Raw genomic sequence first — 13,251 nt, 5'->3', positions numbered from 1 at the left:
CAACCTCTGCCCCCTGGTTTCAGGCAGTCCTCCTGCTTCAGCCTCCTGAGTAGCTGGGATTACAGGCATGTGTTACCACACTGGGCTAATTTTTGTATTTTTAGTAGAAACGGGGTTTCACTGTGTTGGCCAGGCTGGTCTCGAACTCCTGACCTCAGGTGATCCACCCGCCTTGGCCTCCCAAAATGCTGGGATTTTAGGTGTGAGCCACTGCACCCAGCCTGAATACTATGATTTTCTTGGTAATGAAGTTCACTCATATTAACTACTCAGATTGACACCCTGAATTTCTTGTAGCTTGCTTAAATGCAAAAATAGAACTTGAAATTTTTAGTTAAAATATTAATCTCAATTCAGTAGGTCACACAGGAAGCGGATCCTCAGGCTTTAATGATTGCAAATGTGACAGCATGCTCACCTAACTAATGTTTTCAGAAACACATGTCCCACTGTGTGTGAGTGCGAGTATGTGTGTGCTTGTGGTGGCACATCCTCCAGAAAAGAAAAATGAAAAGTGAAGTGCCTAATTTCAAGTAGCCCTGTATATTTCTGCCTTTTTCCAGAAAAGATTAGTTCGTATTGATAGTCGAAAGAAAAGTAATTGAGACACTAATTTTGGGAAATCTTTGCCTATTCTTTGTGGAATTAGGAAAAACAAGAGGAGTGTAGACTCTAGAAGTTTGATTGGCTCAGACATACCTACTTTGTCCAGTCAGAGTTGCATAGATACTGACACTGGTATCTTCCCTCTGGCAGATGGCTCAATCACAAAGGAGTGAGACAGAAACGCCTGAATGCCTGGCTGGGAATTAAGAATGAGGATGCTGATGAGTAAGTTCTCTATATACCTTTCTGTCAGAGGGCTTTGTTATCAATATAAGACATGCACCTAGTTTATACATGCTAAATACTGGTTGTCATTGTCACTTGAGGGCATTGAATCGAGAACTTTGACTCTCTTTTGAATTGAATTGCCTAAAGTGTACCCTATAGGTACTTGAGTTCAGAGACCCGCCTCTAAACTCAAAATCTGGATGTATAAGCTACTTTGAGTATAGCTACTCAAAATCTGGATGTGTAAGCAGTTATTCAGATATTCGTATTTCAGTTTATTGGATGAAACATATGAATTCTGTGCTTCCTGCACCATGGCAAGTAATGAAGTTAACACCCAACTAATTGCAATTTTGCATTGTCATTTGTGGTTTAAAGATTTAGAAGAGTGTTTTATTTATGAATTTGCTTTTAGATTGAAGTAACTTGTTAGAATAATATATTAACATTTAATTTTTAGGAACTATTTTATTAATGAGGAAGATGAAAACCTGCCCCACTACGATGAGAAAACCTGGTTTGTTGAGGATATAAATCGAGTACAAGCAGAGGACTTGCTTTATGGGAAACCTGATGGTGCATTCTTAATCCGTGAGAGTAGCAAGAAAGGATGCTATGCTTGCTCTGTGGTGTAAGTCTTCTCTGGGGATATAACCTTTTGAAATCTTAATATAAAATCAACCCTTCGTGAAATTCAGATGAAATTAGTTAAAGTACAGGAACAAGGACCCACAGCTTGGTCCATAACTATTCGTATAAAAAAACCCAGCTTTATGAGAAATGATAGCTGAAATTATCTTGGGATTTTAATTTACATGATAAGTAGATTAGGCCTTGCAGTATTGTTGTTGGATTTCAGGTGTCTGTGAAAGGGTAATGTGAGATCTTAAACTGAAAAAAAAAAAAAAATCGCTTAATTCTTTAGTAGTATCCTATATGCCTAGTATGGTCTCCAATGTCAGATTAGGGAAGGCTTGATTAAATAGAACTGTTTTTACTCCAGAGGGAAAACTATCTAAAATTTTAAATTACGTATTATTCTGTTGATGTAGTGATAGGAAATGTGGAAGTGTTTTCTGTAAGATAATCTTGTGACTTTTATGAGAAAAGCCTATTTTCCTTTTAATAGAAAGTGAAATTCTGGGGATAACTAACTGTGCCTTAGTCACATTTTTGCCTGAGCGTGGAATATATTCTTTAGGAAGGCAGACATCTTCATTGATAAAAACCACACTTAGAAAAGAGGTATGATGGTGCCAGATATACTGGGTTCAGATCCTGGCACTACAGCTTATCCACTGGGTAACCTTGGGTAAATTACTTAATCTTTCTTTGCCCAGTTTCCTTATCTGTAAAATAAGGATAAAACTTACTTTAGGGTTTTTGTGAGGATTAAATGAGTTAATCTACGTAATATAATACACTTTTAACAGTGCAGGCACATAAGAAGTAAATGTCACCTGCTAATATTATGATGATGATGCTACTGATGGATGTTGCAGAAGGCAAACAGTGACAAAGTGCTTGGACCCTTAGAGGGCAAGGTGGAGAAGATAGACAAAAGGCATCCATATTAAGACTGCTCAGTGCTTTATGTGATCATCTTGTTTTTAGCGGTCTACTTCTGTAATGGAGACAGAGTTTGAATCCAAGTTTACCTGGTTTCAAAACCTACATTTTTCTATTACACCAGGCTTTCTTCATTTCACTAAATGTACAAGATAAACAGAACCACTGTGAAATATGTATCATTAATAGTGGAGAAAGAGTGGGTTGGGAGGTTTTGTGGAAAAGGCATCTGAGATGGACCTCAAAAAGATGAATAGGATGTCTTATAGGAGGAAAATGGTGGAGGAGCTGAAAAGTGCATTGGATTACTGTTATCCAAAGATAGAACTACTTGCAACATTTCATTTCTCCTTGACTTGGGCTGTTCAAGTTATCTGAGTGGAAATGTAGGAGAGCATGGTTCTTATAAGACTTGGGATCTTTTAAGAATAAGAAGAAGAAAGGCAGAAAATGCAGTCACTTACTGTCACTCAGGTTATTGGGTGGCAGCCTGTAAGTTAAGGACTTGGCTGGAGTCCTTACATAAAGAAACTGATTAATCAGGGCTGGGTGCTGTGGCTTATGCCTGTAATCACAGCACTTTGGGAGGCCAAGGCGGGCAGATCTCCTGAGGTCGTGAGTTCAAGACCAGCCTGACCAACATGGAGAAACCCCGTCTCTACTAAAAGTAGAAAATCAGTCGGGTGTGGTGGTGCATGTGTATAATCCCAGCCACCTGGGAGGCTGAGGCGGGAGAATCGCTTGAACCTGGGAAGTGGAGATTGCAGTGAGCCAAGATTTTGCCATTGCACCCCAGCCTGGGCAACAAGAGTGAAACACCGTCTGGAAAAAAAAAAAGAAACTGATTAATCAAAAACTACCCTTGGCTGGGCTTGGTGGCTTACATCTGTAATCCCAGCATTTTAGGAGGCTACGGCAGGATGATTCCTTAAGCCCAGGATTTCATGACCAGCCTGGGCAACATAGCAAGACCCCATCTCTACTAAAAATAAAATATTAGCTGGGCATGTGGCTCACGCCTGTAGTCCCGGCTACTTGGGAGGCTGTGGTGGGAGGATCACTTGAGCCCAGGAGTTCGAGGCTGCAGTGAGCTATGATGAAGCCACTGTACCCTAGCCTTGGTGATAGAGTGAGACCCTGTCTAAAAATAAACAAATAAATAAACCCTTAGATTTATGGTTGTTTTAACACCTGTATCTATGGCCAAGTCTGTAGGGAGTGAGGGGAACACAATTTTACAAGCTTTGACTGATTAACAAAAAATGCTTATTTGCATGACAGCCGCTCTCAGACTGCTGTCCATTTAGTGTACCTTTATCTATTGTTACTTGCCTTAACATTTCTTCCATGGTATATCATTGCAGGGCCGATGGGGAAGTGAAGCACTGTGTGATCTACAGCACTGCTCGGGGCTATGGCTTTGCTGAGCCCTACAACCTGTACAGCTCTCTGAAGGAGCTGGTGCTCCATTACCAGCAGACATCCTTGGTTCAGCACAACGACTCCCTCAACGTCAGGCTTGCCTACCCTGTTCATGCACAGATGCCCTCGCTCTGCAGATAAAGAGGAAGTGGGAAGAGAGGTGGTTCTCTGGCATTTTTTTCTACAGTTTTTATTAGACTACGACGAGGGCATTCTTTCTACATAGACTGCTTGTTTTGCACAAGAAGTGATTCTGTGAATGTGAAGTGGAGAGGCCGAGCAGCAGCTGGCCGGGATGGGGGCATTAGAGGCCCGAGGTTCTCTAGGACTCAGCCATGCTGCTGCACTGACGTACTAAGCTGGAAGCAGATGTTTTTCTTAAAGTCGATTTCATTGGGGTTTTTGTTTTGTTTAGCCAGGCACCCTCAACAGAGTATTAGGTTTGATGGGGATAGTGGGTGGGGTTGTGTTTGGAAGCTTCTGAAGAGTCCGTGTCTTTTTTAAATCTTTAATTCTGAGAGTGCAGCAGGGGCATGGCTCTGCTGGAAGTTCTGTTTTGCTCTGGCAGTCTCTTTTTCCCCCCACGGAGAAGGCTATTTTGATTTTGTGATAGGATGGGATTTGATGAAAAAGACAACCAAAGGAAAATAGGGAGGCTTGGGATTTCATTTAAACAATCTAAGCCAAGGTGATAAAAAACCTTCAACTGAAGGTACTTTATTTCTTACCAACATAATTTAGGCTTCAGCATCTCATGAGCCCCTCCCTCTGAAGAAGTATTATGTTTAGAAACCAACAAAACAATGTTTGTTGCCAGACCAATGTTGGATGGGAAAAGGTGGCACTAGTAGGTGAATGTATACTTCTGTACCAAAACTTGAACATAAAAAGACTAGAAGTTGTGTGTTTTAGCAAACACTAAAATTGGTCAGTGTAATCCCTTCTGTCCTGCCTTGTTTCTCAGAGATGAGGAGTAGCATTCTTTTTGTGGGGATGGTGAGCTTTGAATCATAAAATGAAGTTGGTGCTTGTGTGGTGTTTCCTTAGCCTAAAGAATGATCTGTTGTTTGAAACCTTTGTAACTTGTTTGTATGAGTAAAGAAAAGGTGCAATCCAGTGCTTTTAGATGGCTTGATATACCAAATAACAATATAGAACAACAACATTCTTATATGTGCTTCCCCAAGTGTAAAGGCCCTGCAGAAATAGTAAATATGGTTTAATTTCCCTTCATCTCCCCTTCCTTTGCTGGATAGGGTTTTGGGAGTTACAGGATGCTAAGGAGGGGAGTCAGTTTGTGGTCAGAGGCCTCAGTAAATCACAGAGCCAGGGGCCCATTGGTCCAGGGTGAGAGTCATACCACATTACACATGTGCTTCCATACAGTGGTTCCTGAAGCTTTTGCAGGAAGAAAAGATGGCTTAGTGTTTAGACTGTTAGTAGAAGCCATCTGGAAGCTTTTCTCTTTGCCTTTTTTTTGTGATCCTGCCATTAAAGTTATGTGCAGTCTGCCCTCATGCTCCAGTGGCCTTGATTTTAGGCCAGGAATCTTCTGCTCCATGTGGTTTAAGCCGTCCAGCTGAGTGAAGCTAGGCAAATGGAGTGGGGGCAGGCATCTATTCCTGCCCCTATCATGCCCCACACCCATCAGTCAACACTCATTTGACAAATAGAGTCCAGCTGCCTCTGAGCCAATCCTGGAACCTTAGGCTCAGAGTGAGTCAGCTGTTTGGGCCCAAAGCTGTGCAGTGAGCCATCCTGGCTGAGTAGAGAAGCCAGTATTGCGTCTTGGTTTATAAAGCTTACAGCTAGGAAAGCTCTAGTTTTTGGTGTGAAAGAAAAATATTACTTTCCCCGTGCACTTATCTCCACGACAGGGTCCAAAATATGGACCATGATGTAGACAAAGATGTATAATTTTGGAAGAACCTCCAGTTACTAGCGATGAGGATAGGAAGGGAAGTGCTTATCATGGCTTTTCCTTGGTTACATTGCAGTTTCAGGATTGGGTGAGGCAGAGACAATTGAACCCCCCCTCCAAAGTCATTTAACTAATAACCAGCACATTCCTTTCCCAAACTGTCGATTGAACTCTTACTGAAAGTTTTACTGAATAACACCAAGCTAATTGCTGCTGGGCACACCTGGATGGCTTTGCCTCTGGTGTTGAACCTGCTGAAGCAGGTGGATGCCCAATTATGTGCAAGGAATCCCTCTTGTATGGTACTAAAATTTCAATGTGTTCTGAATGTCTTTTAAACTAAAATGGAAATAATAGAGATACTTGCCTGTAGTATTCAATAATGTGTCTGCTCCTTTTTGGGCAGACACTGAGGGTGTGCAGGGAAAGACCATGTACCATCTTTATCTACACTTGGGCTGGCTTGTAAAGAAGGGCTGCTTTCTTTCAGTCCTACATTCCTTCACTTTTCTTCTTCAGTTTTTCATTCTTGAATTCATTGTTTTGTGGGATCTAAGACCCAGGGGTCATTTGAGAGATTTGACAGTATATTTTCTGACCAGTTACCACATAACTTGCTTGACCCTGAGCCAGTGGAAATAAATAGCATAGGGACCAGTCTACTAGCTACTGGGCCTGGTGTGTAAGAGGGGTAGGGTAGCAAGGTGCTTCTCCCGTGACCTGGGAGCAGGTCTTGGCCTCCTTCGTGAGAGTTTAGTGCTGTGTCCTGTCCCATGATCTGGACCCTGGGACTATCTGTCTTGGCATCCTAACTGCAGTTTTAATGAGGCAGAGGGCAAAGAGAGACCAAGATCAGAGGGGCTCATTATACCCCTGGCTAGAGAACCCAGCGACTGACATGAAAGCAGCTTGGGGCTGGCTGGACACAGGTGCTAGGCCCAGCTTTTCCAGGCGAAGCTTTCATCACAGAACAGTGCTGTCTCCACCTGGCCATAGATGCTGTGCCCTGATTCGGGCCTGGATAGGCTGTCTGTGTCCTTCCCACTGATATGCCCAAGAATGAGGACCTCCCAACACTTTCACTTCCTCTCCAAGCCTTGATGGGACCTCCCACTTAATTTAGACCTCATGTGCTTTGAAGAAGCTTTGAGAGCCAATGTGGTGTCTTCCATGGGTCTCCTCTCTTTGCTGCAAATAATCAGCCCCATGTGTTCTCTTAAACTGAGAATTGCACCTGGGCAATTCATTTCCTAAGGTGGTCTCTGCTGCTAGTTAAGAACCCAGAGCAGCCCTCTGTGAGGCTTCAGTGGCCTCAGAAACCAGAGGGTCCAGATCGGGGCTTGCTTGGGCCCTCTGCTACCAACTGCTCAGCCCTGCTTTAGCTCCAGCCACTTGTGGCAAACAACCTTGTTTCCTTACAGATTCCAGCATGTGACTTTGGTGCCCTGTTACTTGTGAAAAATCTTGTCTTTGATGTAGTCAAAAACATTCTTGTAGTTAACATAAAAAATATCTGACTCACAAGAAAGCCAACTGTATGTCTTGTGATGGCACAGTTCATAATGTAGTTCCTAGACCACTTTGCAAATTGTTCTTGTCACCAGATGTGTTCAGACATTGCTGTGCAATTGTGGGGGAGGGTAGGGGGAAAGATGAGAGGAGATACTTACTGGTCTTTTTGTTTTATACCTTCCCCAAGAGGGGACAGTCTGGCCAACTTGCTCCAGTAATGCAATAAAGACATTGCAATAAAGTTATTTTTTTTGTCTTCATGCTATGAAGGGGTGGGCTGGGGCAGAGTGGAGGTCAAGAGAGAAGAGGCGTACTCACTCAGGTGTTGAATAGCCCTTGAAACTTTCAAACCTTCTCTCCAGTAAGCAAGCACCAAAAGACCTGGTACTAGGGTTGAACTGGGGCAACGAGAGGCTCTCTTCTTCCTAGGAGAGGACATTGACTCCAGCTAGGATGTCAGAGTCCTGTCCACAGGACACAGGGAGTCTCAAATACTGACTCTGAGAAAACATTCTGAAAGCCACTTCCTCCACACCTCACCACCCACTTGTAATAAGCCCAGTTTATTGGTTCTTATATATTTCTGCCCAGAATTAAGTGTTTCCACATTCTACTCTGGGAAGGGGGAAATGGGCCCAGCTTTACAGTCTGTCGTCTTGTTGCTCCCAGGCCCTTGTCATCTCCTGCACATTGCTGAGGTTCCATTATATTCTGGGAATGTAATGAGCAAACATGATAATCTCTTGTTGCATAGGACATTACAGCTCTCATCCAAGTCTCAAGCCCCACCCATGTGTGCTCAATTACAAACAGATTGAGCAGGGAACAGTCTATTGTTCTAAGTGACCTTGCCTATGTCTTTTCTCCCCACTACATTTTAGATGATACACAGCCAACCCCAAGACCACTGCTAGAACTATGGATGATTTCTCCTAACTCAAGAGTTGTTCCTACTTCGGTGTTTAGGATGCTCAAATTCCTTTCTTCTTCTCAGTTCTTTCTTCTGAACTCTACCTGCCAGCTGGATGTTTCCACTGGGCTCTGAGGTTTATACTTGTTTACTTGGGGCTGGGCATGGTGGCTCACACCTGTAATCCCAGCACTTTGGGAGGCCGAGGTGGTTGGATCACCTGATGTCAGGAGTTCGAGACCAGCCTGGCCAATGCTGTAAAACCCTATCTCTACTAAAAGTACAAAGTTAGCCAGGCATGGTAGCATGCACCTGTAATCCCAGCTACTCGGGAGGCTTGAAGCACAAGAATTGCCTGAATCCGGGATGCACAAGTTACAGTGAGCCGAGGCTGCACCACTGCACTCCAACCTGGGCAACAGAGTGAGACTCCACCTCAAAAAAACAAAACAAAAGAAAAACCTTTTTACTTGGCAGAAAAAGTATGGTTGGCTATGAGTTCCCTTACCTTCCTACCACCAAACCTACAAGCTTATCCATATCTACATAATTATTCTCCCTCCCACCTGTTAAATTACAAAAGTACCCTCCAGCTAAAGTCAATTACTCCGCATGTATTTTGGAATCTATTTTCTTCCACCTCAGGAATCTCTGAAGATTAATGATTGATTCTTTCTCTACTTTAACTGGATCATCCCCATTGACATCTAAACATGGTTGTTTCTCATTCTACTCCCCCAATCCCTACTCAATCATCCCATATCTCTTTATCTCTTTTCTCCTCTTCAAAGCCAAGCCTTTGGAGAGAGCTGTCTAAATGTCCTAATTTCCTCACCTCAAGCATTTCAATACCAGTTCTACCACTGTTTGAAACTGCTTTTCTTGATGTCTTCAATAACCATCACTGTTAACTATCCTCTCCATGGAAAGGTCCTTCATGGACCCTATTAAGACTCAACGTCATATTCTGCTGACATCTGACTGTTCCGTTTACATCTCCTGGATTTCTTCAGCTCTCAAGGCCATTTTATCCAGCAGTTTTATCCACAGCCATGAATCCACCTACCATCTCTAGGCCAATTACATTTATTTCACTTGCCCAGACCTCCACTGGAAGCTACGTCATATTTGGCATATGAAATGCAGCACTGAACTACTCAGCCCTGGTTCTCTTCCTTCTTACTTCAGTGAATGGAAATACAATTTATCTAGTTATGTAAGTCAGAAATGTAGTTAGTCATCCTTGATAGCCTTCTGCTTCATATCATCTACCTAAAGTCCATCACCAAATATCAATCAGAACACCACTTTAACTTCACTACCGTCTGCACCCTTAATCCTAGAAGGCTCCCTTCTTCCATTCTTGTCCCCCTAAAATCCATTCTCATTATAGCAACCTGTCATCTTTTCAAAATACAAATTTGAACCTATGCAAAACGTTACATGAGTCTCCGCTGTCTTAGGGTGAATTACAAAATAAGATGGTCTGGCTTCTCCCTGATTCAGGATCTCATTCCGCATCTTCAACTTCTTTTCACTGGCTCTCTCCCCTCTGCTAGTGCCAGTATCTCGGGCCTTCTTTCTCATTTTGTGCATGTTCCGTGAACAGTCCTCATCTCCTGTGGCTTTTAACTGCCCTCGACTTCCTGATGGCTCCCAAATCTAGGTGTCACAGCTTCCCACCCTTTCCTTCCTTACCTCCTCACTGTTGCTGTCCTAGTTCAGACCACCAAAATGGGTCACTACACGATTCTCTGTGGTGTACTCACTCCACTCTAGCCTTTCTATACTACAGCCAGAGTGGTCTTCCTAAAACAAATGATAATACCACTTAACTCTTCACTACCCTCAGGATAAAACCGCCAGTTTCTCAAGGGGACCACTGACACTTGGGGCAGCTGCCTGATGTGGTACAGGACGTTTGATATTTAGCATCTCTGTACTCCCTCCTCCCACTCCCATTTCCAGCCCTCTCGGAGGGCAGTTCCCAACATCCTTTTCACCTGTGGTGCAGTGCTTCTGACCAGATCCCTACATGCATGGGAAACTCACTCCCTCAGCCATGCCCCTGTCATCTTCCAGCTCACAACCTGTGACCTGTCTGCCCAGGTCCCAGTACATTAGCCCAGGGTCTGCTGTGAATGAATGAAGAAGTGAAGAGAGGACTAGAAGGATGAGGGGCCAAACAGCAGGATAGGCTCTGCCACTGTGGATATGGCTCGCCCTCTGGTGGCCACAGCCTTCACAGACAATGGCCCAGAGGCATTTTCATCTCCAGGCCTCCTAGCGCCTCTTCTTCAGACCTAGGGACTGGATTGTGAGATGATCAGCGCAATAACCAGTGCAAGACAGTTTCTCAAGTCCTCCTTCACTATGGAGACACTCAAAGTCTTGGTACTCCACCAAGCCCCACTGCCTGCCCTGTGATGCCACCTCCTGACTGCCCTGGCACTGGTCCCATTTATGTCTTCCCCTTCCTCCTACACTATCCATCAAATGAAATTCTACTCAGGGATGCACACGATGTCCACCGCTAGTGCTGAGGCCTACGTGCAACAGCCCAGGGAGGGCTTATTACTAAATACAATTGGCAGCTTTCTGTTTTCATCTCACCCTCATCCCTGCATTTTATCAAGTAACTTCTCCATTTTATCAAAACTCTTTCCTCCCGTGGACTTTATGACTCTCTTCTGGCTGCTGCTTCTGTCTTCTTTCTCTTATATCTCAAATACACCCAAAGTTAAACTGCCTCCTCCCACATCTTCCTCTCCTCATTTCCTGGCTGAGGCACTCCAAGTTAGGAGACACATATAAATTCTGGAACAAGGGAGACCTAGGTTCTAACTCCAGTTCTACCCAAGCTGTATTACCATGGGCATGAAAGCCTGAGTTCCCTTATCAATAAAGGAATTTTAGTTGCTACATGGTATTTTCTGGTTCCCTATCAGCTTCACAAAGTCAAATCTCCTAGATGACCATTAGACATAGCCCTTGCCTCACTTGCCAGACCCATTTCTACTTTGAATTGTCTTTGGTTCCTTGAAAAAGTAGGCATACTTTATGTGCTAAACTTTGTCTGGAGATCCTTTCTTAAGCCAACCTCCACTCTTCCACGCCCAGCGAACTACTACCTATCATCTATTCTTCATGTTTGAGCTCAAATGTCACAGCCTTTGGGAAGTCAAGCTGGGTTAGGTGGCCCTCCCCTGATGGTGGAAACTATTTTATTCACCACTATATTCCCAGCAGCAACAAAGGACCTAGTTACATGTGGTTTGACCAAAGTAAAGCAAGCAAAAGACATAAAGATGGTTTCCAGGAGCATATATTACACAGGTCTGAGTGCAAGAAATGGCAAACAATTGCTATGTTTGCTTTAAAAACTCATCTGGCACCAATGCCAAATCCTGATGCTTTTGATGGCCCCCTGGTTCTTGGCCCCTCCAGAGGAGGCTGGGCTCAGACTCCTGGGTGAGGGGGCAGCCTCGGCATGGAACGTCCTGTCTTCTGTCACCTGAGGCATCAGGCACTTGGGTGATGCTCAGGGCTGGATCCTCTTTCACTACTTGTGCACACTCAGACTCCCATAGCCAGCCTTGGCTGGGATCCTCACAAGGGGGATGGGTCAGTCTGGGGGCACTACGTGGCTGTGTCTTCCCCTGCTCCCTGGGAGACAGGTTCTTAGGGTGGGCTGGAGTTGTGGTTTCCAAATCCTGGAGGTTGGCTAGCCCACCTGCCATGGTTGCCTTTCTGCTTGGGGATGCCCTGTCTGGGCTCTCAATATGGAATTTCCAGGACCACGTGCCTGGCTTCCCAGAGGTGGAGGTGGGAGGAGAGCGGCTGCTGGAGGGCACGAGTCCTGAAAAGCTGGGAGAAAGTGCTGTTAGTGCCTGGGTATGGAGGCGCTGAACCTTCCAGCAACCTTCAGAAAGGATGGGGTCTGTAGCTCCAGACTTACCCAGGTTGGGGTCTGGTGAGGAGGAGCTCACAGCCTCCTCAACAGTTTGTGGGCTCCCGAGCCTCCTCTGGAGACCACTGGGACCTTCCATTTTGGGAGGCCCCAGTGTAATCCCTGTCAATAGGCCTGGGATCACTGGGCCTGGGCTCCTGGGGACTCTGGATGAGAAAGTATCCTCTTCCCCACTCTCTTCTGCTCCTCTGGGGGCCACACTCTGGCTCACTTCTGGTTGAGGTGCTACACTCAGCTCCTGTGCACCCTGGCTGTTCTCAGGCCCCTCCTCCGTGTCATCCTCTGAGGAGTCCACCTCACGGATGGCTTCTTGCTTCTGCAGTGACTCTCGTCGTTCGGCTCGGTCCTGCCGGAGAGTGCCTAGGGCCCGTGAAGGAGCAGGTTGCAGCAGCACCCCTTTCCCTGGCAGGGCTCCCTTGCCGGAAAGCACACCCCTAGCTCCAACCGCCTCCAGAGGGCTGACTTCCCTAGGCGGCAGTTCCTTCTTTAGCTCAGAGTGGGGCAGGTCAAGGCTGTGCTTGCGAGAAGTGGCTAGCTTCTTCTCGGAAGCGGCCAGTGCTGCTGCCAGTTTCTCGGCTGACTGCACCCTCTTGAGTAGTGGTGAACGGGGTGGCTCCGCACTCTTGGGCCGCGAGAGTTGCCTGCCTAGGGGAGGTGACAAGTGAAGCTTTGTGGGAAGGGCCTGGGCTACATGGCCAGACAGGGGTGATGGGGACCGCTGAGGTGAAGCTGCTGGGGGTGGGGGAGAAGGGGTGTGGGCCAGTGGTGACAGTGGGATGCTGCCTGCTGACTTGCGCCGTGGAGAGCGGTACTGGCGCTGGAGCTTGGGTGCCAGACCGTGGAGGGAGCTAGGCCGTGTATGCCCAGAGCCGGCTGGGGAACTGGGCACGCTGGAGCTGGGGGAGCTGCTCTGTGATGAATTCCCCCCCACTTTGTACAGAGACAGACAGACAGACAGACAGACAGACAAAAGCAGAGCAGTGTTAGCTGTTAGAAGTGACTGAAGGGCAAGACAGGGCTTAGCCCTATGATGTCCCAGAAACCAAGCTACCCACTTTCCCATCAATTAATTCCTCCCCGAGACTGCAGGATCTTTCAGGGGGTGGGCTGAAA

General features: G+C 45.6%; 2 protein-coding genes across 17 annotated transcripts in view; one reads left to right on the top strand and one right to left on the bottom strand.

Moving 5' to 3' along the window:
- PIK3R3 (phosphoinositide-3-kinase regulatory subunit 3) overlaps positions 1-7,501 on the top strand; it is a 97,358-nt gene extending 89,857 nt beyond the window's left edge. For all 6 annotated transcript variants that reach the window (XM_037742882.1, XM_017540879.2, XM_037742881.1 and 3 more), the window contains 3 exons: positions 757-831; positions 1,295-1,465; positions 3,768-7,501. In XM_037742882.1, the coding sequence (XP_037598810.1) occupies positions 757-831; positions 1,295-1,465; positions 3,768-3,966 (445 nt within the window). In that variant the 3' untranslated portion in view covers positions 3,967-7,501. The remainder of the gene's footprint in view (positions 1-756; positions 832-1,294; positions 1,466-3,767) is intronic.
- A 3,974-nt stretch (positions 7,502-11,475) lies between these two features.
- MAST2 (microtubule associated serine/threonine kinase 2) overlaps positions 11,476-13,251 on the bottom strand; it is a 250,465-nt gene continuing 248,689 nt past the window's right edge. For 10 of the 11 annotated variants that reach the window (XM_017540865.2, XM_017540867.1, XM_017540868.2 and 7 more), the window contains one exon: positions 11,476-13,068. In XM_017540865.2, the coding sequence (XP_017396354.1) occupies positions 11,534-13,068 (1,535 nt within the window). In that variant the 3' untranslated portion in view covers positions 11,476-11,533. The remainder of the gene's footprint in view (positions 13,069-13,251) is intronic. The other variant, XM_037742875.1, reaches the window with a different exon arrangement.

Source organism: Cebus imitator, unplaced genomic scaffold (genome assembly GCF_001604975.1).
Source record: "Cebus imitator isolate Cc_AM_T3 unplaced genomic scaffold, Cebus_imitator-1.0 Scaffold129, whole genome shotgun sequence".
In the NCBI taxonomy this organism is placed as follows: domain Eukaryota; kingdom Metazoa; phylum Chordata; class Mammalia; order Primates; family Cebidae; genus Cebus; species Cebus imitator.
The sequence above is the reverse complement of the archived record's forward strand: the minus strand, read 5'-3'. Positions and strand labels throughout refer to the sequence as shown.